A 24,278-nucleotide genomic window follows, 5' to 3' on the forward strand; every position below is an offset into this window, starting at 1 on the left:
AAGTCCTTAAGGTTTTGTGCTGTCAGAGAGGCTTTGAGACGAAAGATATTAAGTTTCTTACTGTGATGCAGCCCTGCAACCCTCTTTTCCAAGGCCACACTTACTGGTCACCATTTATATTACAGAAAATTAACACAGTTGCCTAAAGTTGCATAAAGACAATATTCCAAAACAGTTGCCATGCATGTAGTCGTATGCATTATTTAGCAATTTGCACGTTTATATGTGTGTGCAGTAGCAAAAGTGGGCACAGGAATACGAGATCTCTACGACATGTTATTCCTTGTGAAAGCCGAATTTGTGCTCCGAGATTAATCCGCATCATAACCTGTGGTTTGTCCTTGGAAATATTTTTAAGTGCTGTATGATGCTGAAACACTTAAGTCGTTTTTTTCATGAATCTTTTATCATCTGTTTTTCTCTATTCACATCAAAAGTTGACCTTGCAAAAACAAAACAAAAAACATTTTTTTTAAATATTAATTCCTTTTCTCAAAGGTTTGTTTTATGCAAATTATATTAGAAATTAACAAATGTTTGGTTTAAATATATTACTGTGGTCTAACTTCAACATCGTTTAAGTAGTTAAAATTCATCAAATTGCAGCAGAAATAAAAAGCTTGTTTCTTTTATTCTTATGCAATGAAAGATTTAAATGAAAATCGATAGGACTGGAAGAACTGGTCATATGAATATTTAAATGTTCTTCCTTCAAAAACACACCCTTAAACATCATCACTATATCTATGTGCATAATGGCTTAGCACACTTCATGATAACACATAAAAGTGGCAGATTTAGGCAAATTTGGTTTATAGTGTTAAAGACATACAAACCCAAACAGTCAAAGAGCTGCTAAAAGAAAATGCTGTCTCTCTAAGATTTTTTAATGAATATACAGCTCTTACTAGTTATCGTGAACACGCATTGCCATCTGATTATGTAACACTGTTTGACAATAGTGAAAGATTAACCTTCTACATAAACTACAGTAATCTTACTGGTTTTATTTACTAATTTTGTTTTAATGTTACAGCAATAAACACTAGGTTACTTGAGGTGGTGAATCACTTTGATGCTGAAGTTCTGAATAAGATTACTATTTCTGACTTGAATGAAAATTTGGCACTCACTTTCAGGGGAACTTCAGTCTTAAACAGAATGAGGGTTCCTATGATCTCTGCAGGTCAGTCTGCACTTGTGGACATGTCTAACACCGTGGCAGTGTGAGCGTCTTTGAACAGTTGTCCTTTAGCATTATTGGGAAGATGACTGGGGCACGATATAACCTATTGTAATTGGGGTCTGCACATGGGGATATTTAGGTTAATAAAGTAAGAATAATGCTGTGTAGTTTGCTGTGTTCAGTAGGCAAGTAAATTTATTTCAACCAAATTAATTGCTTTACAGAATAGCTATATATACGTGTGTGTGTGTGTGTGTGTGTGTGTGTGTGTGTGTGTGTGTGTGTGTGTGTGTGTGTGTGTGTGTGTGTGTGTGTGTGTGTGTGTGTGTGTGTGTGTGTGTGTGTGTGTGTGTGTGTGTGTGTGTGTGTGTGTGTGTGTGTGTAATGCATTATTTATTTTAGCAAATTATACATCATATAAGGTATTCAGTGTTTCCCCTAGAATTTTTTTCAGGCCCGGTGGTACCCACCGAAAAAATCCTAAACAGACGAGGCGCGTGGGACGGCATATTGGACATGTAGCAATATAACAAAGTTTTACATTAAAAATCATTGTAGGCCTATAATGCGGAATGATATCACTTCAGTGAAATAATTAGAGTTAATCTAACCTTTAACCAAAGTATCATGGGCCTGAAAGGTCTGACCCATATGAGCATTGAGCGCATCTTTTCTAGATATTTCAGAGGGATCTCTATGAAAACCCTCTGGGATGGTCCTCTTTTAACGGCTGCTTGTGCTGACGGCATATGCCACAAAACATCCCTATTCACAATTGAGATTATATCAGTTATAAATAATTTAAACATTGTATATTTGTTTTACCTGTTTTGTTATAACAGAGTTACATGCATTTGACTGGGGGAAAAATGAACCTTTAGTGGTTCTAGTGGAAAGACAATCTATTGTCTGTGTTATTTTCATCATTATTGCTTACCAAAAAAGCTCAATCAGAACAAAAATGTAAGCTAAACAACAAATTGGAAATGTACCATGGGGACTGTGGTACAACCAAGGGCTGTATTTATAGTTATTAAGCCATTCGGGATCCCAGCCAGATGTTTAAATGCGTTGTTTTTTACTGGGTCACCAGTCGGACCGGTGTCAGCGACGGTAAAGGCTGATTTATGGTCTGCGGTACACCAACGCAGAACCATAAATCAGCCTTGACGCTCATACATGGCTGGCGCTAGGACCCCGCGGACGCCTGGTGTGTCGTCGGGCTGCTTGCTTCCCTGCAGCGTCTCATGCAAACACAAACACACGGACCTGGCAGAAACATTTCTTTATATCATGTTGTCTGTCGCCCGCGATATTTTTTCTTTTTTTTTTGACTAGCTACAAACTGTCCCATCCCATCCCATCCCATAATAATATGCCCGTGCTCTCAGCAGCGTTACTAGGCAACGAAGCAGGTTGACTCCCGTTGCAGAACAGCGCTGCAGAGGCTCCTATTGATTTTTTCTTTTTTTTTTTTTTAGGCCTGGCGGGGGGTCTCGTTGGCCTGGCGGCCCCGCCAGGCCTATATAATGGTAGGGGAAACACTGGTATTGAAGTTATACATTTACAACACTTCAACAAACCACCCCTCCCCCCAGTCAAATATTCATTGTAATCTTTTACTGAAACAGCAGTGCCCTTAAAACGGTATTTGAACCAGATCTTGGTCAAAACAAAACAACTGAACAACTAATTGATAGAACATTGAGTTAGTTGGTCATTTGTGGTGAATTGTGTGGTCCAAGAATAAAACCCTGGAGGACACCAACACTAATTTTGGTGTATGAGGAGGATTCCTCATTCACATTACAAACCTATTTATAGTATTTATATACTTTTTCTACTTTTACTGTGACCACCAAATAATGTTGTTTTCCTAGCCTCCACCTCATCCACAACATCTCGATCTCAGTCTCCGTGAAATTGTGTGGCACAGTTGTTCGACACGTCTCATTCATCCTGACGCCCAAACAGGCTGCAGGAACCCGCTGCGCATACTCAGCAGGCTCATTCATATGCAAATACTACTTTGCATTGCCCATTTATGGTAAAGAGTGGGCGTGTAGAGGGCGGGATATGAGGCGAATTCACCTGCGCAACCTTCCAACTGGACTGTGATTAATAAAGCGAACATTGAGTGCAAGTGTGCGTGCACACGGTTTTATAAATCAGGATTTTTTTTTGCGCCCGCCATTTTCGGCTTTTGGGTTTACGTGCACTTTTAGTATGGATCCTATGCACTCTTTTATAAATGAGGCCCCTGATCTTTTCAGTAGTTGACCTTCGTTGTAACTTTGACTGTTGCTTCGAATAATCAAGTCTTACAATCCTAAACGTCCACATGCCTGAGTGTATATCTGGTTCTTTCAGGAGGCTCTGATTATGGCCAGCATGGAGCACCCTCACCTGGTCCGACTGCTGGGCGTCTGCCTGAGTCCTACCATCCAGCTGGTAACACAACTCATGCCTCATGGCTGCCTGCTGGATTACGTGCATGAGCACAAGGACAATATTGGGTCACAGTTACTGCTCAACTGGTGTGTCCAGATCGCCAAGGTAAGAAAAATAATATTTGTAAAGTTTAAAGTGAAGATCAGTTAATCTTATTGTGAGTTTATTAGTGTGGTGCTGGATTCTACAGAAGACAATGGTGAACCTCATTTACCAACCTCTCCAGATAACTGAGGTAAATAATTCATAGTCCTTCTGCACTGTGATAGAGGCAGTGTGAACTGCAGGAAAATCAGTGTTACATGACCATGGATAACGGAAAGCATTGACATTAGTTATGTTGTTGGTGTCGGTGGTAGCAACTGACAGATACACCAAATAATCGTCCACGTGTCGGTCATGGTTTCTCTCAGGGGTGGATAGAAAGTTGTAATTTACTAGAGAAAAAGAAATGAGAGAGAGTGTGAATCAATAATGCTGCGAAATTTGAATAATAGCCTTAATAAAATCTTATAAAAAGTTATCAGGTTCATTTTATTGTGCTTTTTTTTTAATCTAATGCAGCTTCAGGTTTATTCAGACATGCATTTAATCATGCATATTAAAGCTCAACACAAGATACACATGCACACGTTATACTATATGTCTATGTTTATCTACATCTGTGTGTGTATATATATATATATATAAATATATATATATCATTAGCCCTATATCGCATGTGCTGTCTCATAGCTCTCATATGCAAGGCTCATGTATTAGTTATTGTTGGTTTGTATTACTGTCCTGTGTTTATATTGTTCAGTGTTCTCACTAGTTGACTATAGCACCTTGAGACATTAATAGCTTTTAAATGCCAAAGTTAATACAGTGCCAACACTTAGGGTGTTGTGTAAACAAAAAGAACGTGTTCTCAGTAGCAAACCTTATTTTAATAAAACCAACAAGGCAAATTGGGACACTTGGCTTAACTCCATCCATGCTCTAATATGCAGGGCTCATGATAATTTGTTGTAAATAACTTGCTGTTGATATTGGTTCATTACTTTAATCAGAGCTATATGCATGGAGTCTTGCAGGGTCTTTTGGGGCTCTCGAGGCTCATGTAGGTAGCAGCGCTCCGCTGTGAAGCCCCATCCCTGTGGGTCTCCTTCTCTGTCATGGCCATCATCACAGCTATACATTATTAATGAGGCGATCTGCCAGGAGAGTCACACTAATGAGCATATTCATCAGGGTTGTTACACTTGCAAGAATCTCGTGCAACAGGATGTTTTTATATGGATATACATATTTTCCCTTACAATAAGCTGCAATATTGCCTCCTTAAAAGTTTGCATACTTTTTTTAAATATTTTTATCCCGGTTTTTTCCCCCATTTTATCACCCAGTCATCCTACCTAGACAGTCCTGGGCATTGCCATCCTCTACCAACCCCGGGAGGGCCCTGCACTGAGCTCAGGTCTCCTCCTTAAAGGAGACATATTATGGCATTTAATGTATATTTTAAACAGGCCTTGAATGTCTTAAAAACAATCTAAAGCTTGTTTTTTCTACATAAATCAGAAATTCAGCCTCTGGGCCCTGTCTATAGTTTTACAGATAATAAAGCCTTTTTCTGTGGCTCATTTTCAGGGCGGTGGGGGCTATGATAATGAGGCTCTGCGCTGATTGGCTGCTTGAATGACGTGTAGGAGGGGAGGGAACAAAGCGTCGCTCCGGGGAGAAGTGCAGCTGCTGCGTAGCAAAGCGTGTCCACGGTTCTGCGTTAAATCGACGCGTACCCTACGCCGTAGGCTCTGCGTTGGTGTAACGCGGAACCATAAATCAGCCTTTAGTCACCTCGTCTTCAAACAGGAAGACTGAATTTAATTCTAAACAGGTACACCACGGTTATTTACTCCAATTCCTCATCATTTCACTTCTTATGTTACAAGACAAATTAATCATGTTAACTGTAAAGAAATCACAACACTGAAATTTCACAAATGGCAACTTTATTGTTAAAATATATAAATAAAATGTATGCACTATTGCTGGCTCAAGGAAGGGCCGCGCGTCTTCTGAATGTGAACAGCTGCAGGTGCTTGAAAGATCTGAAACCACAGAAGAAAAATGTATTACGGTACTAATAGAGCCGCCGGCTCCCCCGAGCCCGGAGCCCCCGGGTTCGGCGGTCCGAACCCAGGGGCTCCTCGACGGGCCGGTCCGTGAGCAGCCCCCGCAGCTCCGTATGCGGCCGGAGCTAAGCTAAATACTTAGCCCATGCAAAGATCATACAAATATAAATGACATAAAAAAACGTAACTTACCGCTGACTCGTGTGCAGTTGCCGGGTCCGTGCTGTGGGATCTGATCCTTTAATGAGGGTAAATGTCGATGCAAAATCTCATTTCTACTCTCCCTCGCTGTTCGAACCGGTGGAAAACAGTCACCGCTTGTAAACAATGGCGGAGCCCCGGCCGGCTGAGCTGGTTGTGGGCGTGGTTTCAGCAGCGGAGGAGACCGAGGGCGTGGTTTGCATTTTGGTGACGTAAAGAAAATGCACAAATCTAAACGGCTCACAGAAACCACATGACACTTGGGGACTCTGTAAGGTGGGGGGGAGCAGACCTTGCAGATTTTCATGGGGTATCATCTTTCCTGTTACATTACAATAAATGTGGAAAAGAAAATAATTCCCAAGTCGAACACCTTGTCACTGATGTAGCTTAGACCCAAAAGCAGACTCAGTGAAGGTTTCTGTGAATATATTTAAAAAGTTGTGATAATTTAGGTACACTAAAGGCTTCCAGGACTTAATCTTTTGAAAATTAGGGGAGAGGCGGTCTGTGGGCTTAACTGGCATGCTTGGGTATGGTTGAGTCTGGAAGGACAGGAAAAGCAGGGAACATGACTGCACAACTTAACAGAGAAATACAGAAACAAAAGTTGGCCAGAATTGTGTTCAGCATCGTATCCCTCTCATTGCCTGTTGAAGGCAGCCTAGTTGGAGGCAAGAACAAGGTAGTTGCCGGGCACCAATTTACACACATCAAGAGTTTTTTATCTAATTGAGCACAATTAGAGAGAAAAGAAATGGAGGTAGAAAAGCAGTAAGTTGTTTGTCAGTTTCCATGATATTCAAACTGGAAAAGAGCATCTGGAAAGAGCTTGTTGAACAGCAGTTAACTGAATCAAAAGAGGAAGACTTTTAGAAAAAATAATTGGTGTTTTTCTACTGGCAGGTTTTGGACGATGCTGCGTTAATAAAATCATATTAACATCTATACCATGTGGAATACAGTGGCAACAGTTCCCTCCCTGATAACATTAAATACATCCTTATTCATATTACTGAAAGCAGCACAAAAGGGTTTTTGTCATTTTAGCTCAGTTTTTCCTCTCATGAGCATGGATATTATGTCTCTTACACCAGTTTTGAGATTTACCCTTGTTTGGTCTCTTGCTTGGTCACCATCTCATGCTCAGTTCATCACTTTCCTGAGTCTCCTTGGCTAGACCATGTTGTCCGTTGCAGCTTCATGACTTAGCCTGTGACACAGTTTTTCAAAGGTACAACCAATATGGAAGTATTTTGAGTGGTTTTTCCCGATAACAGAGACCAAAGATGGCAAGAGCTATCATTGCTTCATATTTTTTTAATTTTTTGTTTCTCTTTCATGAACCACACACGATTTGAGATGCTTTGATCTAGACTGGCATTTCAGTAAATATTGCACTTAGAGCAATTTAAACAATTCATGCACCTACTGTTAGAAGTTTGCAGATATTGGTAGTCAACTTGTATAGACCTTTAAGCATGTAGTAGCAAATTCACAGAGGTTCCAGTACATTTTATGTACTTTTCATACACATCCCCTACATGCCCCTACATGTACCAGAACGTGTGGCATTAATCATTATTGGTATTGACCTAGCAAAAAATTACAGATGTGGGGTTGATTGTTGTGATTTTAGGAGACTTGTTCAAATTATATTTGCAGTCATAAAAATTGGATTCTTTCTAGAACATTGCAGCAAAAACAAACAAAAAAAGCAAAGACACATCTACAAACGCTCTTCAAAAGACACACGCAGATTGGGATGATATTATATGCAGCAGCTGAACAGACTGTACGTGAAGTGTTCCTTTTAAATATTTAGTGTTAACTTTTAAGTTTAGCTTTGAAGTAGAACGTTGTGTCCTGCAGCTTATGATAATTGCATCAGGATGGTGCACCCTAACTACTTTGTTTCAACCAAAACATGTATTTAAACAGTGCCAGAAACATGTTGATTATGTCTCCTAGAAACAGGATCTTACACCATCACCGCTCATCCTAACAACTTACATTCACGTTCCTGTGTCCCCAGACACTTACCTGACAAGCATGAGGTATCATATGAGAACTGACTGACATATAATCTGATAGAAATTGCTTGAAAATTCCAATATTTCTGTCCAGCTCAAATCTCTAGCTTAATATGTTGACAATGTTAATACACAGTGTAAACAAAAATGATAAATCTTTTCTTTTTTTAAAGTCTCCTGAAGAAAACATTCATAATTCATTCATATGTTTGATTCCAACTGTCACTGGCAGATAACATTCACGCTCTCAGACTGCATATTAAGACACAGCGCGGGGAAGATCATAGGCGCCAAGTCTTTGATTATACTGTAGCAACCCTTAGAAATGTCAACAAGTGTCCGCCTATCTTTCTTTTCCTCACTCCATCTCCAGTTCTGACTTTTTGCCTCTCTTTCATGTCGATACTAATTAAATCTCATACTTTTGTGGGGTCTTTCATGATTGCATGAGTAACTATGATTCAGTGTTAGCGACCAAAATACCTCCGTTCCCATGGGTACATATTTCTTTTATTATGAGAGCAGCTATATACATGTTTTTCTTCTTTTTGTCTAGAGATGCAACTCTCGTTTGTTGGGAATTGGGAATGTTCTTTCTTTCTTTCTTTCTTTCTTTCTTTCTTTCTTTCTTTCTTTCTTTCTTTCTTTCTTTCTTTCTTTCTTTCTTTCTTTCTTTCTTTCTTTCTTTCTTTCTTTCTTTCTTTCTTTCTTTCTTTCTTTCTTTCTTTCTTTCTTTCTTTCTTTCTTTCTTTCTTTCGTTTCCTTTTTTGCATATTACATATTATATATCAACTGTCTGTTGTTACAACCAGACTATTTTTTATGTTGCTAAATAAATCACATGGCCATGAGTCACTTCCAGTAGATTTGTGACTAAAATTAATTTTAAGACTGAAATGCAGGATATTTTTGTTCATTTTTAGTGCTTATGCTTTAAAGCAGCACAACGTAACTTTCAGCTTTTCTGAGTTTGGCGGCATCTTGTGGACAAAATCGGTAGTGTTTTACCAGAAAGAACACTACGTTTCCCATGAGCACCAGCGCGTACTGCCGGAAAACTCCTGTCCCGTCGCTGCATTTGTTTTGATGAGAGAAGACAGGACGCTTTTCTGTTTCACCAAGTGAACAGAAGGAACGCAAAAAAAGATGTTAAACTGCTGGAAAGGAACTGGAATTTACCGGGATACCTTAAACAAGGAAGCCAGGGAGCAGTATATGGAGAAAATAATGATTATTAACGGTCTGGATCCATATGAAATCCCTAAGAGATCCCTGAATCCCTGAAGAGCCATGTGTTTCAATAATATAGTATAATAGTACAACATACAGTACATGTTTTGTATCCCTCTTACTTCTATTTTCTTTTTTTTTGACTGCTATATTATGTTGAAGAGGCGTGAGCAATATTTTTGTTTTCCTCGTGAGATTATTTTTTTCCTCTGCAGCTACAAATAGAGTTAATATTTTTTCCTGAACAAACTAGTTTTATCTGAAGATTGGGGTTAATTGCACCGCAGAGAGCTGGCCAGCAACTGCGTTTAGCGAAGTGGGGAATAAAACCCGAGTTTTGATCCGACGCCCGTCTGTGTGAGTGTTTGTGGTTTAAGGCTGTTTATGGTTCTGCGTTAAATCGACGCAGAGCCTACGGCGTAGGGTACGCGGCGACACGCACCGTACGTTGCGCGTCGCCACGTACCCTACGCCGTGGGTCTGCGTCGATTTAACGCAGAACCATAAATCATGCTTTACTGTGTGTTTGGTCGTTACAGCCGCGATCCAAAGCGAGCCGACGGCTCTTTCACTCTTTTACTTTGTTATATCAGATACTTGGCCTGCGTGGTTCTGCCTCCGAGCAGGAAACCGTTGAAAAGTTAAACCATTAGGGTCTTTTCCCCACGTCTGTTATATGGAGCTGCTGCAGCCATAACACAGCAACAGCTTCTGCGGAGCTCTGAGCTCCACGCCCCGCCCATTTTCGTCTCGACTGCGAATCGGGAAGGAGGGGGAAGTGACGTATGCCGTAAAGCAGTCAAAGTCGTAACGATTTGTAGTTTTTTAGTGTGGCAGGGTTCCTACCATGCTCCTCAAAGTTACATAGTGCCAGTGAAGGCGATACAGACCCCCTCAGACCATGACAAAGGTGTCATTAAACCTGTTGGAAGTTGATGTACCATCACAATGACTCTGGAAATATGATATTAAGTTGGAAAAGTTACGTAGTGTCGCTTTAAGTACATTCAGCACAATTTAAAATTATTACCTCGTGATGCTTTTTTAAACTTTTTTTTCATGAAACATCCTTTCCCATATTGGAAGAAAATATGATGGACCTCAAAAGCCAACAGTTAGTCTAGAAAGAGTAATACTAAGATTTAATTTGATCAATATGTTCCCAATAAAGAACTCTATAGACTCTTGTTTCATACCTGTGCCTTGACTCCTGCTATAAAGGCTGACTGTATCCTGGTCAGTGATGAAGGTGTCTGGGTATGCAGTCAGATGTTTGCAGAGTGAAGAAAAGAGGGCTGAATCCAAAAACCCTTAGGCAGGAGTGCCAATCCAAATTCTTTGAGGGTTTGCTTTAGAAAGGGTTCTATAGCCACTATCCTCCAGCTTTACTCATATTCAGCAGAGCTCAGCTTTATTTATATAACCCAAAGTATGATATTCAGTGTCTGTTATTTTTCAGATTAACTTCGAAAAAATTTAAAAGCATAACTGTCTCGTCTTCCTTAAGTCAAGGGTGAAACCTTCCCATCTGCCAAATACTCTGTCCAGGTGGTCATCCACTCTGCTGCTCTTCATAGCTGTCCTCTTTTATTAGGGCCCGAGCACTGAAAGTGCGAGGACCCTATTGTATCTGTGATGTTTATTATTAGGGCCCGAGCACTGAAAGTGCGAGGACCCTATTGTATCTGTGATGTTTATTATTATTATTATTATTATTCTCGCCGTAAATAAATTGCCTTTTTGGAGGCCTTAAAATGCTGGAAAACTCACCAAATTTTGCACACGCTTCCAGAGTCGCGTAAAATTACGTATTTTATGGGCGACAGGCATGGGTCCACAAGAATGGGCTCTATAGCGCCACCTATTTTATGTTTTTTGACGAGCCCCACAATATGGTTTGACTTACAGCAATGACCTTTATGTGTGTATTATATTAGACAAAGAGCTACAAAAAAGTCTTTTGGACCCATGGTCTAAGTTACACAGGAAGTCCGGCATTTTGAACAGAAAATGTCATTTTTCATGAATTCTGATCATTTCTAGGCCTCGTACTTTAACGAACTCCTCCTAGAGATTTTATCGAATTGGCTCACAACTTGGTTTGTACAATCTAGACACATGGCCGACGCTAAATTGCGAAGCTTTTAAGTTTCTGCCAGAGGGCGTGACCGTAGTGATCCGGCGAAGTTTGAGGTCATTTTTAAGCTTCGCCATCAAACATCAATTGGCTGTAATTCAGCAATACATGATTTGATGTGGTCGAAAACGTATGTGCATGATTGTAGGTTGAGCCTGAACCCATCTATGGTGGAATATTCAGGATCGGTTGTAGCGCCACCTGTTGGCACCAGGAATTGTCATGTCTTCTAGTATGCATCTGTGCTCCAAACGAGATCAGTTTATTGATCTCAAAGTTGGTGAGATAATAGGTAAGGCATTGACGATGACTGACAGAGAAAACTGTAAGTTCTTATCAAAGGGCGTCGCTGTCAGAGGTTGTCAAATTTCGGTGTCTCGCCATGAACATAAAAGTTGTTGTAACTTAAACATAATTGATCAGAATCAACCCAAAATCAATACATGTAATCAGGCTTCCATTCTGAACAAGTGGATATGACAATCTTGGATGAACTCCTTAGCGCCACCTTTTGGTCAGGTATACATTTTTCATCAAATTATGTGCTTTAGTTGCTGTTTGGTTTATCCAATCTTAAGCAAATTGACACATTTGATTGGCAGTAGGTCCCTTGTTGACCGTGTCGCGTATCGTGGCCGTAATTTGAAAGGAATTGGCATTTTTATGTCACTCTGTATTTCTGGTAAAATATTAATTAAAAATCAGAGATTTTGTGTAAGGAAAATTAAATGGCAGTTTCAGATAGCTTACAACAGGACTAAAAAATCATACACTGGAACATATTATTTTCGGAGAACTTCGTCACTCTAAAAATTAAAAACATTAACTAATAACATAAAAAGCTATGTCTTTGTCACAAAATGTCAAAATTGACATCCGACTTCATAGATATGTTGTTTACTGTAATGTGAAAATATTGTGTGAATTTCAATAAAGTCCTTCAAATACGTGATTTTAAATGAATATTTATGTCGAATGAATCATTGCCACCCTGTCTCAGACTGTCACACACGTGAACGCGCAAAATGCAGCTCTGAGTTGGGGAAGAGAAAGGGGAGGGGGCGCGCTCCAGCGCAGGAGGACGGGGGGGCGGGGCGCTTATGCGCGCGCACCTCCCTGTGCATCAGTGTTGAGACGCAGTTAGTTTTGCGGCAACTAATACTCTAACCAGGCCAGGACTGGCCATAGGGAGAACCGGGAGTATTCCCGATGCGCCGGTCTAGGATGCCGCCTGCGTCTCTCTCTCTTTTTTTCTTTTTTTTTTTTTTTTTTTTACACAGGCGGCTGGTGCGCCGCAGCGCCGGCTATTTGACTTTTTTTCTAAGTTATAGAGTCAGGCCAGGCGAATCAGAGGCCACCCAGGCCAGTAGCTTGTGAGTTGGGCAAGATAGTTGGTTTGTTTCAAATTAACACCCGCCCCAACAGTATCACCGAACAGACAGCGCGCCGTCGCCGCGCGTGCGTGTGCGTGTGCGTGTGCGCGAGTGGACCGGGAGACGAGTCCAGAGGCAAATAATGCACACCCAGCCGGGTAAAAAAGAAAAAGAGGAAAGGCGGCACCGAGAGGGAGAGAGAAAAAAAAGGCGCTGGAGGAAGACACGGCCAAATGTCAGCAAAGATGCGTCCGCACGTAAGTTGCAGTTCACTTTCAGGCTACACAGTGCAAATATGTAGCCTATAAGCCCTGGCCTTTAAATGAAAATAAGGATTGAGATTTTAAAATTATTGATTTATAAGACACTTTATTATAATCAGTACTGGAGTTGAGGGGGGATGAGGGGGGGATGGCATCCCCCCCTGAAATAAAAACGGTCCAAATCATCCCCCCAGTAAAACTGCCGACATGCAGCTCGCTTTTTTTTATTTCTCTACCGACACAGAGACCACTTAAATAAAACCACACTGATTTTGAGTCAAACCCGTCTTTTTAAATTCAATTTTTATACAGAAAATAATTACAGTGCATGTATTACACCTTATTTCACAGCAGCTTTGCAATTGTATTATATTATTATCGGCTTTCAGCCGAGATCTGGTCGGGACCGCGCAGCGCCGCGGAGGAGGTGCATTCAGGGACCGGTCGGAATTCTAAATTTGACCGATTATCCTCCTGGTGCGTTCAGGGACAACTGGAATTTACTGTATTTGGCGAGAATTGCTTCATTTGCTTAAACATTATTTAAAGGTGACCTATTATGGCATTTAATGTATATTTTAAACAGGCATTGAATGTCTTAAAAAAAAGCTTTTGAATGTTTTTTCTACATAAATGAGAAATTCAGCCTCTGGGCCATGTCTTTATTTTTACCGTTTCTAACCTTCTCTATGAGGGATTCTGAGGGGAGGGGGGGCTATGTTAATGAGGCTCTGTGCTGATTGGCTGCCTGAATGACGTGTAGCAGGGGAGCTTTAAGCCTGAATCACAGTTGTGGGTCAATGATGTATAAGGCCTTTGAGTTATTTATCTCAAAATTAATAGATTTCCTTAACAAAATTTATATTTTGATAAGTATCAGTAATTAAATTAACTTTTCAAGAAAGACTCATATGTCCTTTCATTTTTGAAAACCATTTTGAAATACATTTTATCTATAATGGAAGTGTCACCCTCATAAAGCCATTTATGCATACTATACCAATGATTTATATTTGAACCAAAACTGATAGACATTAAATTTTGAATTTGTTACAAAATTGCCATTCGTTGGTTACCATGACGGGTGGTCGGCCCAAATGATGAGAAACAGCAGACAGTTAAGATTTGAGACAAATTTAAAGACAAATATTAAAGAATCAGCATAACTATGTCATTGTATGTTCCTATGTTTTTCATAATAGGTCTTCTTTAAAGAGGGATAACCTTCATTTATAGTTAGAAGGAGAACCATGAACATTTTCAATATGTTTTGCAAGACGTGGAACCACATTTATAAAGAAATCATTGAATTTATTAGCAATTTGTGTATGCTCTGTTATCTTATGCACCATCCTGAAATGTAGACTGGGCTGGAATAGATGATTTTTTTTCTTGTTGAGTGATTCTTTCAATATTATCCATAGATCATTTATTTATTTCTAATAAGGTGGTTGTATTTATTCCTATAATTTTTGTATGTAGCACAATTTAAAGGACTAGGACTTTGTAAATGCCTTTTATAAAGCTTGTTTTTCTTTAAAGCGTATTTCCTAAGTTCTATAGTAAACCATGGTTTGTTAAGGTTTGTTATCTTCCTTTATCGGTACACACCTGTATCATAGCACAACTTAAAGAAAAGTCTCCTGGCGCCATGGCCGAAACCCAACAGGAAGTCGGCCAGTTTTAATTAATCATGTAATTTTGGCGCAATTTATGCCATCCCTTCAGCCGCTTCTTCGCCCGAACCGTAACGTGCACCCAGGTGTGTTATACATCAAAATGTGCGTCTCCATCCTGCAATAACGTGCATAACTTTTCTCAGTCAAAAGCGTTACCGTGGCGATGATAGACGCCAAAAAGCGCGCCCCCACTTCATCTGATTGGTCCATACAGATAAAACTTCGTGCCTCAAGTCCCACAATACGCTTTGACGTACATGAACAAAAATCGGTACACACCTGTATCATGTCGCAACTTAAAGAAAAGCCAGGCCTGTCGATACATTTGATATTTCATGGTTTGCATTAATGGGCGTGGCCTAACGGCTCAACAGCGCCCACTAGAATACTTTTCTCTGCCATAACTTTTGAAAGGTTTGACATAAAGAGTCGTGGGTGGTGTCATGGGACTCGGTATTGAGTCCTTGACCATAATTGGTGAAAATTAGCCCCGCCCCTTCTTCTGATTGGTTGTCCCGATTTTCTGCTATAACTTTCGAATGGTTTGACATAGAGAGTCGTGGGTGGTGTCATCAGATTCTGTATGGAGTCCTTGACCTTCATTGGCCTGAATTAGCCCCGCCCCTTCTTCTGATTGGTTGTCCCGATTTTCTGCTATAACTTTTGAATGGTTTGACATAGAGAGTCGTGGGTGGTGTCATCACATTCTGTATGGAGTCCTTGACCTTCATTGGCCTGAATTAGCCCCGCCCCTTCTTCTGATTGGTTGTCCCTTTTTTCTGCTATAACTTTTCAATGGTTTGACATAGGAAGTCGTGGATGGTGTCATTTTTGATATGCTTATGGGGGGCGGTGGCCGTGAGTGCGAGGGCCCGTTCATCGCTGCTTGCAGCTTTAATTATTATTATTATTATTCTCGCCGTAAATAAATTGCCTTTTTGGAGGCCTTAAAATGCTGGAAAACTCACCAAATTTTGCACACGCTTCCAGAGTCGCGTAAAATTACGTATTTTATGGGCGACAGGCATGGGTCCACAAGAATGGGCTCTATAGCGCCACCTATTTTATGTTTTTTGACGAGCCCCACAATATGGTTTGACTTACAGCAATGACCTTTATGTGTGTATTATATTAGACAAAGAGCTACAAAAAAGTCTTTTGGACCCATGGTCTAAGTTACACAGGAAGTCCGGCATTTTGAACAGAAAATGTCATTTTTCATGAATTCTGATCATTTCTAGGCCTCGTACTTTAACGAACTCCTCCTAGAGATTTTATCGAATTGGCTCACAACTTGGTTTGTACAATCTAGACACATGGCCGACGCTAAATTGCGAAGCTTTTAAGTTTCTGCCAGAGGGCGTGACCGTAGTGATCCGGCGAAGTTTGAGGTCATTTTTAAGCTTCGCCATCAAACATCAATTGGCTGTAATTCAGCAATACATGATTTGATGTGGTCGAAAACGTATGTGCATGATTGTAGGTTGAGCCTGAACCCATCTATGGTGGAATATTCAGGATCGGTTGTAGCGCCACCTGTTGGCACCAGGAATTGTCATGTCTTCTAGTATGCATCTGTGCTCCAAACGAGATCAGTTTATTGATCTCAAAGTTGGTGAGATAATAGGTAAGGCATTGACGATGACTGACAGAGAAAACTGTAAGTTCTTATCAAAGGGCGTCGCTGTCAGAGGTTGTCAAATTTCGGTGTCTCGCCATGAACATAAAAGTTGTTGTAACTTAAACATAATTGATCAGAATCAACCCAAAATCAATACATGTAATCAGGCTTCCATTCTGAACAAGTGGATATGACAATCTTGGATGAACTCCTTAGCGCCACCTTTTGGTCAGGTATACATTTTTCATCAAATTATGTGCTTTAGTTGCTGTTTGGTTTATCCAATCTTAAGCAAATTGACACATTTGATTGGCAGTAGGTCCCTTGTTGACCGTGTCGCGTATCGTGGCCGTAATTTGAAAGGAATTGGCATTTTTATGTCACTCTGTATTTCTGGTAAAATATTAATTAAAAATCAGAGATTTTGTGTAAGGAAAATTAAATGGCAGTTTCAGATAGCTTACAACAGGACTAAAAAATCATACACTGGAACATATTATTTTCGGAGAACTTCGTCACTCTAAAAATTAAAAACATTAACTAATAACATAAAAAGCTATGTCTTTGTCACAAAATGTCAAAATTGACATCCGACTTCATAGATATGTTGTTTACTGTAATGTGAAAATATTGTGTGAATTTCAATAAAGTCCTTCAAATACGTGATTTTAAATGAATATTTATGTCGAATGAATCATTGCCACCCTGTCTCAGACTGTCACACACGTGAACGCGCAAAATGCAGCTCTGAGTTGGGGAAGAGAAAGGGGAGGGGGCGCGCTCCAGCGCAGGAGGACGGGGGGGCGGGGCGCTTATGCGCGCGCACCTCCCTGTGCATCAGTGTTGAGACGCAGTTAGTTTTGCGGCAACTAATACTCTAACCAGGCCAGGACTGGCCATAGGGAGAACCGGGAGTATTCCCGATGCGCCGGTCTAGGATGCCGCCTGCGTCTCTCTCTCTTTTTTTCTTTTTTTTTTTTTTTTTTTTACACAGGCGGCTGGTGCGCCGCAGCGCCGGCTATTTGACTTTTTTTCTAAGTTATAGAGTCAGGCCAGGCGAATCAGAGGCCACCCAGGCCAGTAGCTTGTGAGTTGGGCAAGATAGTTGGTTTGTTTCAAATTAACACCCGCCCCAACAGTATCACCGAACAGACAGCGCGCCGTCGCCGCGCGTGCGTGTGCGTGTGCGTGTGCGCGAGTGGACCGGGAGACGAGTCCAGAGGCAAATAATGCACACCCAGCCGGGTAAAAAAGAAAAAGAGGAAAGGCGGCACCGAGAGGGAGAGAGAAAAAAAAGGCGCTGGAGGAAGACACGGCCAAATGTCAGCAAAGATGCGTCCGCACGTAAGTTGCAGTTCACTTTCAGGCTACACAGTGCAAATATGTAGCCTATAAGCCCTGGCCTTTAAATGAAAATAAGGATTGAGATTTTAAAATTATTGATTTATAAGACACTTTATTATAATCAGTACTGGAGTTGAGGGGGGATGAGGGGGGGATGGCATCCCCCCCTGAAATAAAAACGGTCCAAATCATCCCCCCAGTAAAACTGCCGACATGCAGCTCGCTTTTTTTTATTTCTCTACCGACACAGAGACCACTTAAATAAAACCACACTGATTTTGAGTCAAACCCGTCTTTTTAAATTCAATTTTTATACAGAAAATAATTACAGTGCATGTATTACACCTTATTTCACAGCAGCTTTGCAATTGTATTATATTATTATCGGCTTTCAGCCGAGATCTGGTCGGGACCGCGCAGCGCCGCGGAGGAGGTGCATTCAGGGACCGGTCGGAATTCTAAATTTGACCGATTATCCTCCTGGTGCGTTCAGGGACAACTGGAATTTACTGTATTTGGCGAGAATTGCTTCATTTGCTTAAACATTATTTAAAGGTGACCTATTATGGCATTTAATGTATATTTTAAACAGGCATTGAATGTCTTAAAAAAAAGCTTTTGAATGTTTTTTCTACATAAATGAGAAATTCAGCCTCTGGGCCATGTCTTTATTTTTACCGTTTCTAACCTTCTCTATGAGGGATTCTGAGGGGAGGGGGGGCTATGTTAATGAGGCTCTGTGCTGATTGGCTGCCTGAATGACGTGTAGCAGGGGAGCTTTAAGCCTGAATCACAGTTGTGGGTCAATGATGTATAAGGCCTTTGAGTTATTTATCTCAAAATTAATAGATTTCCTTAACAAAATTTATATTTTGATAAGTATCAGTAATTAAATTAACTTTTCAAGAAAGACTCATATGTCCTTTCATTTTTGAAAACCATTTTGAAATACATTTTATCTATAATGGAAGTGTCACCCTCATAAAGCCATTTATGCATACTATACCAATGATTTATATTTGAACCAAAACTGATAGACATTAAATTTTGAATTTGTTACAAAATTGCCATTCGTTGGTTACCATGACGGGTGGTCGGCCCAAATGATGAGAAACAGCAGACAGTTAAGATTTGAGACAAATTTAAAGACAAATATTAAAGAATCAGCATAACTATGTCATTGTATGTTCCTATGTTTTTCATAATAGGTCTTCTTTAAAGAGGGATAACCTTCATTTATAGTTAGAAGGAGAACCATGAACATTTTCAATATGTTTTGCAAGACGTGGAACCACATTTATAAAGAAATCATTGAATTTATTAGCAATTTGTGTATGCTCTGTTATCTTATGCACCATCCTGAAATGTAGACTGGGCTGGAATAGATGATTTTTTTTCTTGTTGAGTGATTCTTTCAATATTATCCATAGATCATTTATTTATTTCTAATAAGGTGGTTGTATTTATTCCTATAATTTTTGTATGTAGCACAATTTAAAGGACTAGGACTTTGTAAATGCCTTTTATAAAGCTTGTTTTTCTTTAAAGCGTATTTCCTAAGTTCTATAGTAAACCATGGTTTGTTAAGGTTTGTTATCTTCCTTTATCGGTACACACCTGTATCATAGCACAACTTAAAGAAAAGTCTCCTGGCGCCATGGCCGAAACCCAACAGGAAGTCGGCCAGTTTTAATTAATCATGTAATTTTGGCGCAATTTATGCCATCCCTTCAGCCGCTTCTTCGCCCGAACCGTAACGTGCACCCAGGTGTGTTATACATCAAAATGTGCGTCTCCATCCTGCAATAACGTGCATAACTTTTCTCAGTCAAAAGCGTTACCGTGGCGATGATAGACGCCAAAAAGCGCGCCCCCACTTCATCTGATTGGTCCATACAGATAAAACTTCGTGCCTCAAGTCCCACAATACGCTTTGACGTACATGAACAAAAATCGGTACACACCTGTATCATGTCGCAACTTAAAGAAAAGCCAGGCCTGTCGATACATTTGATATTTCATGGTTTGCATTAATGGGCGTGGCCTAACGGCTCAACAGCGCCCACTAGAATACTTTTCTCTGCCATAACTTTTGAAAGGTTTGACATAAAGAGTCGTGGGTGGTGTCATGGGACTCGGTATTGAGTCCTTGACCATAATTGGTGAAAATTAGCCCCGCCCCTTCTTCTGATTGGTTGTCCCGATTTTCTGCTATAACTTTCGAATGGTTTGACATAGAGAGTCGTGGGTGGTGTCATCAGATTCTGTATGGAGTCCTTGACCTTCATTGGCCTGAATTAGCCCCGCCCCTTCTTCTGATTGGTTGTCCCGATTTTCTGCTATAACTTTTGAATGGTTTGACATAGAGAGTCGTGGGTGGTGTCATCACATTCTGTATGGAGTCCTTGACCTTCATTGGCCTGAATTAGCCCCGCCCCTTCTTCTGATTGGTTGTCCCTTTTTTCTGCTATAACTTTTCAATGGTTTGACATAGGAAGTCGTGGATGGTGTCATTTTTGATATGCTTATGGGGGGCGGTGGCCGTGAGTGCGAGGGCCCGTTCATCGCTGCTTGCAGCTTTAATTTAAAATTGGAATACAGTTGTTAACCATGGCCTTTTCACAAAAACAGGCCTTTAGGAAATGATGGCAGGGGAATGGGATACATGCCAACTGATATCCGCAAGTAGTTGCTTTCCAGTTCCCAGCATGCTGCTGCATATAAAGAGAGAGGCTGATTACTGGAGTATTACAGTTAAAGAATCTCCCCTGAGGCTGCTTCCTAAGCTAACATCCCATGTTGCCTCTAACAGCTGAGCGAAAACCACACACCGCCTGAGAGGCTGTCAGGTGCACTTGTGAAACAGCATCAGTAAGGGTCTAGACGTTGTTGGTTTTGAAGTAGCAGCTCTTGATACTCTTGTAACTGTGTTTTCCAATTTGAAATTATTGTATGGTCATGAACATATCTTTTTCTTCAACTTCTCATTTCCTGCTACGACTACCTCTGCTCCATATGTTTTATTTGTTCTGCTGATTTTGATTTTTGATTTGATTATTTTGGATTGGATTTTAAAGCAGCACAATGTAACTTTCAGCTTTTGTTGAGTTTGGCGGCTCCTTTGGACAAAAGCGGTAGTGCTTTACCAGAAAGAACACTACATTTCCCATGAGCACCAGCGCGTACTGCCGGAAAACTCCTGTCCCCGTTGCGTGCATTTGTTTTGATAGCGAATGAAGACGGGATGGACTTTCAAAACTACTTTTCTGTTTCACCAAGTGAACAGACGGAACGCAAAAAAAAGATGTTAAACTGCTGGAAAGGAACTGGAATTTACCGGGATACCTTAAACTAGGAAGCCAGGGAGCAGTATATGGAGAAAATAATGATTATTAACGGTTTGGGTTCATATGAAATCCCTATCAAAGAGTGGAGCTCCGATGAGGATTTACTGCCGCAGTTCTGCACAACCCACGTCTTAGGCTACCTTGTTTAGGAGTGTTTGGCAGCTGCTTTGGTAAATGTTTGATTCGCCATGTGTTTCAATGAATTAGTATAATAGTACAACATACAGTACATGTTTTGTATTACTCTTACTTTTCTTTTCTTTTTTTTTTGACTGCTATATTATGCTGAAGAGGCTCCGAGGCGTGAGCAATATTTTTGTTTTCCTCGTGAGATTATTTTTTTCCTCTGCAGCTACAATTAGAGTTAATATTTTTTCCTCAACAAACTAGTTTTATCTGAAGATTGGGGTTAATTGCACCGCAGAGAGCTGGCCAGCAACTGCGTTTAGCTGGAGAAGTGGGGAATAAAACCCATGTTTTGATCCGACCCCGGTCTGTGTGAGTGTTTGTTTGTGGTTTACTGTGGAAGGTTATGTTTGGTCATTACAGCCGCGATCCAACCGAGTCGACGACTCTTTGTTATCTCAGATACTTGGCCGGCCTCCGTGGTTCTGCCTCCAAGCAGGACAGCGGTGAAAAATTAAACCATTAGCGATCTTTTCCCCACGTCTGTTGTGTGGAGCTGCTGCAGCCACAAAGCAGCAACGGGTTACCAGCTTCTCCTGAGCTCTGCACTCCACGCCCCGCCCATTTTCGTCTCAACTAAGAATCGGGAAGGAGGGGGAAGTGACGTATGCCGTAAAGCAGTTAAAGCCGTAAAAATGTGTAGTTTTTTAGTGTGGAAGGGTTCCTACCATGCACCTCAAAGTTACATAGTGCCAGTGAAGGCGATACAGACCCCCTCAGACCATGACAGAGGTTCATTAAACCTGTTGTAAGTTGATGTACCATCACAATGACTCTGGAAATATGATATTAAGCTGGAAAAGTTACATAGTGCTGCTTTAACATGAACAAAAAAACCAACGATTTGACCAGAAATCAATCGTGAATAAACAACTTATAGATTTATGGCATACCTTTTATCCTTCTTACCCAAAGTGCTGAGTTTAACAGCCCCATCTCAACTGAGCGGTTGGGTACACGCCGGTACAGTTGGGTTTGCTATTTTTTGTTCCAGCCAATTCATGTGAGCAATTCCACTGCAAATTGGTCCAACACTGGCCATGCAGGGTTTAGACCAAATATCTAGCGTGGTGTCATACTAGTACGACAACGACACACGTGATGCTACAAACAACAACAATATATCTTTGTACACTTTGTCATTCCTCACTGCTTTATCCAGCTCATTTTGAATCACGCTATCGCCAACTATAGCTGGGATCGTTTGTATTTCCAGAGCCGTGTGTGTGTGTGTGTGTGTGTGTGTGTGTGTGTGTTTGTGTGTGTGTGTTTGCTCACTAGTCCAATGATATTACACATAATGCAGATAACAAACTGAGCATGCTAATGAATGAAACTCATTTAAACTGGTCATTGATTTAATAATGTCAACATGTATTCAATAGTATCAGAGCAACTTGTACTTTATGTGTATCAAATTAAAAGTTTAAGAACTTTTTATTGAGCTATCATCACAGCATTGATGGGGCATCTTTTTACACGAGAAAGAAATGACACTATGCACCGGCAACACATTTTTGTAAGGATCCTTTTGTTTGAATTAGAACAACATTGTTACTTTTTTGCCAATTATTCTATTCCTCCTTCTACTTAATTGCTCTCATACTTATGTTCCTACATGACATGTGCCCCCTATACCAGGGGCTCCCAGGACTTTAAGCAACCTGCTCTTCTTCTTAATGTCTGAACATGGGTATGCTCTGTGTAAGGAGGCATCATATGACACAAAAAGCTTCTTCTCAAATGAGCCTGAGTAGGAAAGCCAGGTTTACAAAGAAGGATGAGAATCACAGTCAGAGTATCTATTATTTCAGATTTGAGCTGCATATTTTGATAAGCCATCTACCACAAAGAAAACTTCTTTATATTGGACCTGCTTTGTTATTCACTCCTTTGCTCCTTTGTGGTGAAAGCTGCCAATTTAGGTGGTTTGGAATGAGAAAAATATGCCCCCCCACCGAATGCCCTTGCTCTGCAGGCACTGCTGGAACGTCCAACTGGGAAGAGAAGGGGAAGGCAGAACATGGTGTAAGAATTACATGTCCCATCTGGCCTGGGAACACCATGGAACCTTTCCCAAGAAAAGATGGAGAACTTGGCCAAATACCAAGGAAACGGGAATCTGGGATACCTGGCCCAGTCTGCTCCCAATATGACTCAAAGTAAACAAGAAGTGTAAAATAAACAGATGGGCACCTGATGGTGATCATGTAATCATGGTAGATTTTTTTCTTAACCTTAAATTATTGTTTTTCTTGAGAAAATCATTCTTGTAGTGAACTTTGGTAATCAGGAATGATTTATAACCACAAAACTATGAACGTCAAGGCACTGGACAGATGAATAGACCTAAACCTAAACGCTGACACTGCTATGTTGTCAATTAAAAGTACAGCTGAACAGGTTGAGAATGATACATTCTCTCTTTCACTGGTTCTCTCTTACTCCATTACCATACACACCCTTTTCTCACACAAAAACCCAATTTCATGCAACTATACTTGTATTGTCGCATTGACTTCCATTTATGTTGTACAACCTAACCCTAACCTTATCCTTCAATAGTTTATGCCTTACCCTTATCTTAATCTAATCTCAATCACTTTAACTCAGATCCTAACCAGAACTAACATTACACCTCAGGACAAGATTTTGGTATCCATAAGGAGCAATGGTCTCTGCAAGGTCAGTGACTTTACAGAGAAAAGGTTCTGATGAAGTCGGGGAAGCAAGAACACACACACAGGGAGCAGTGACACAGTTTTAACAGTGTCTGAGCAGAGATGGATGCAGCGAGGTCGGGTGATGGGAGGGCAGGATGGATGACTGCAGACAATCCTCGCAATGGATGAGACTGGCAGCTCAGGAAGACAGGTCGACACTAATGAGTGACTGCCAGACACACACAGGCCCTCACACAGGTTAATGAAGGCTTGTAGATATACAAACCTCAAAACACAAACACATGTTTTCAAATAATGTATATAATGAAATGAAAAAAGTAATCTAAAACAAATACTCTCAATTTAACTTAGAGAAATATAGATGTGGTAGGAACAATATTGACATATTAATTAAAAATTCACTACCCGGACTCTGGTTGATAC

The 24,278-nt window shown here is 40.6% G+C and overlaps 1 protein-coding gene across 1 annotated transcript in view; it reads left to right on the top strand.

The window, feature by feature from the left end:
* Positions 1 to 24,278, top strand: part of LOC133446041 (receptor tyrosine-protein kinase erbB-4-like) — a 377,138-nt gene that overhangs the window by 313,711 nt on the left and 39,149 nt on the right. The window contains exon 20 of the mRNA XM_061723735.1: positions 3,557 to 3,742. Within this exon, the coding sequence (XP_061579719.1) occupies positions 3,557 to 3,742 (186 nt within the window). The remainder of the gene's footprint in view (positions 1 to 3,556; positions 3,743 to 24,278) is intronic.

Source organism: Cololabis saira, chromosome 6 (genome assembly GCF_033807715.1).
Source record: "Cololabis saira isolate AMF1-May2022 chromosome 6, fColSai1.1, whole genome shotgun sequence".
NCBI lineage: Eukaryota > Metazoa > Chordata > Actinopteri > Beloniformes > Belonidae > Cololabis > Cololabis saira.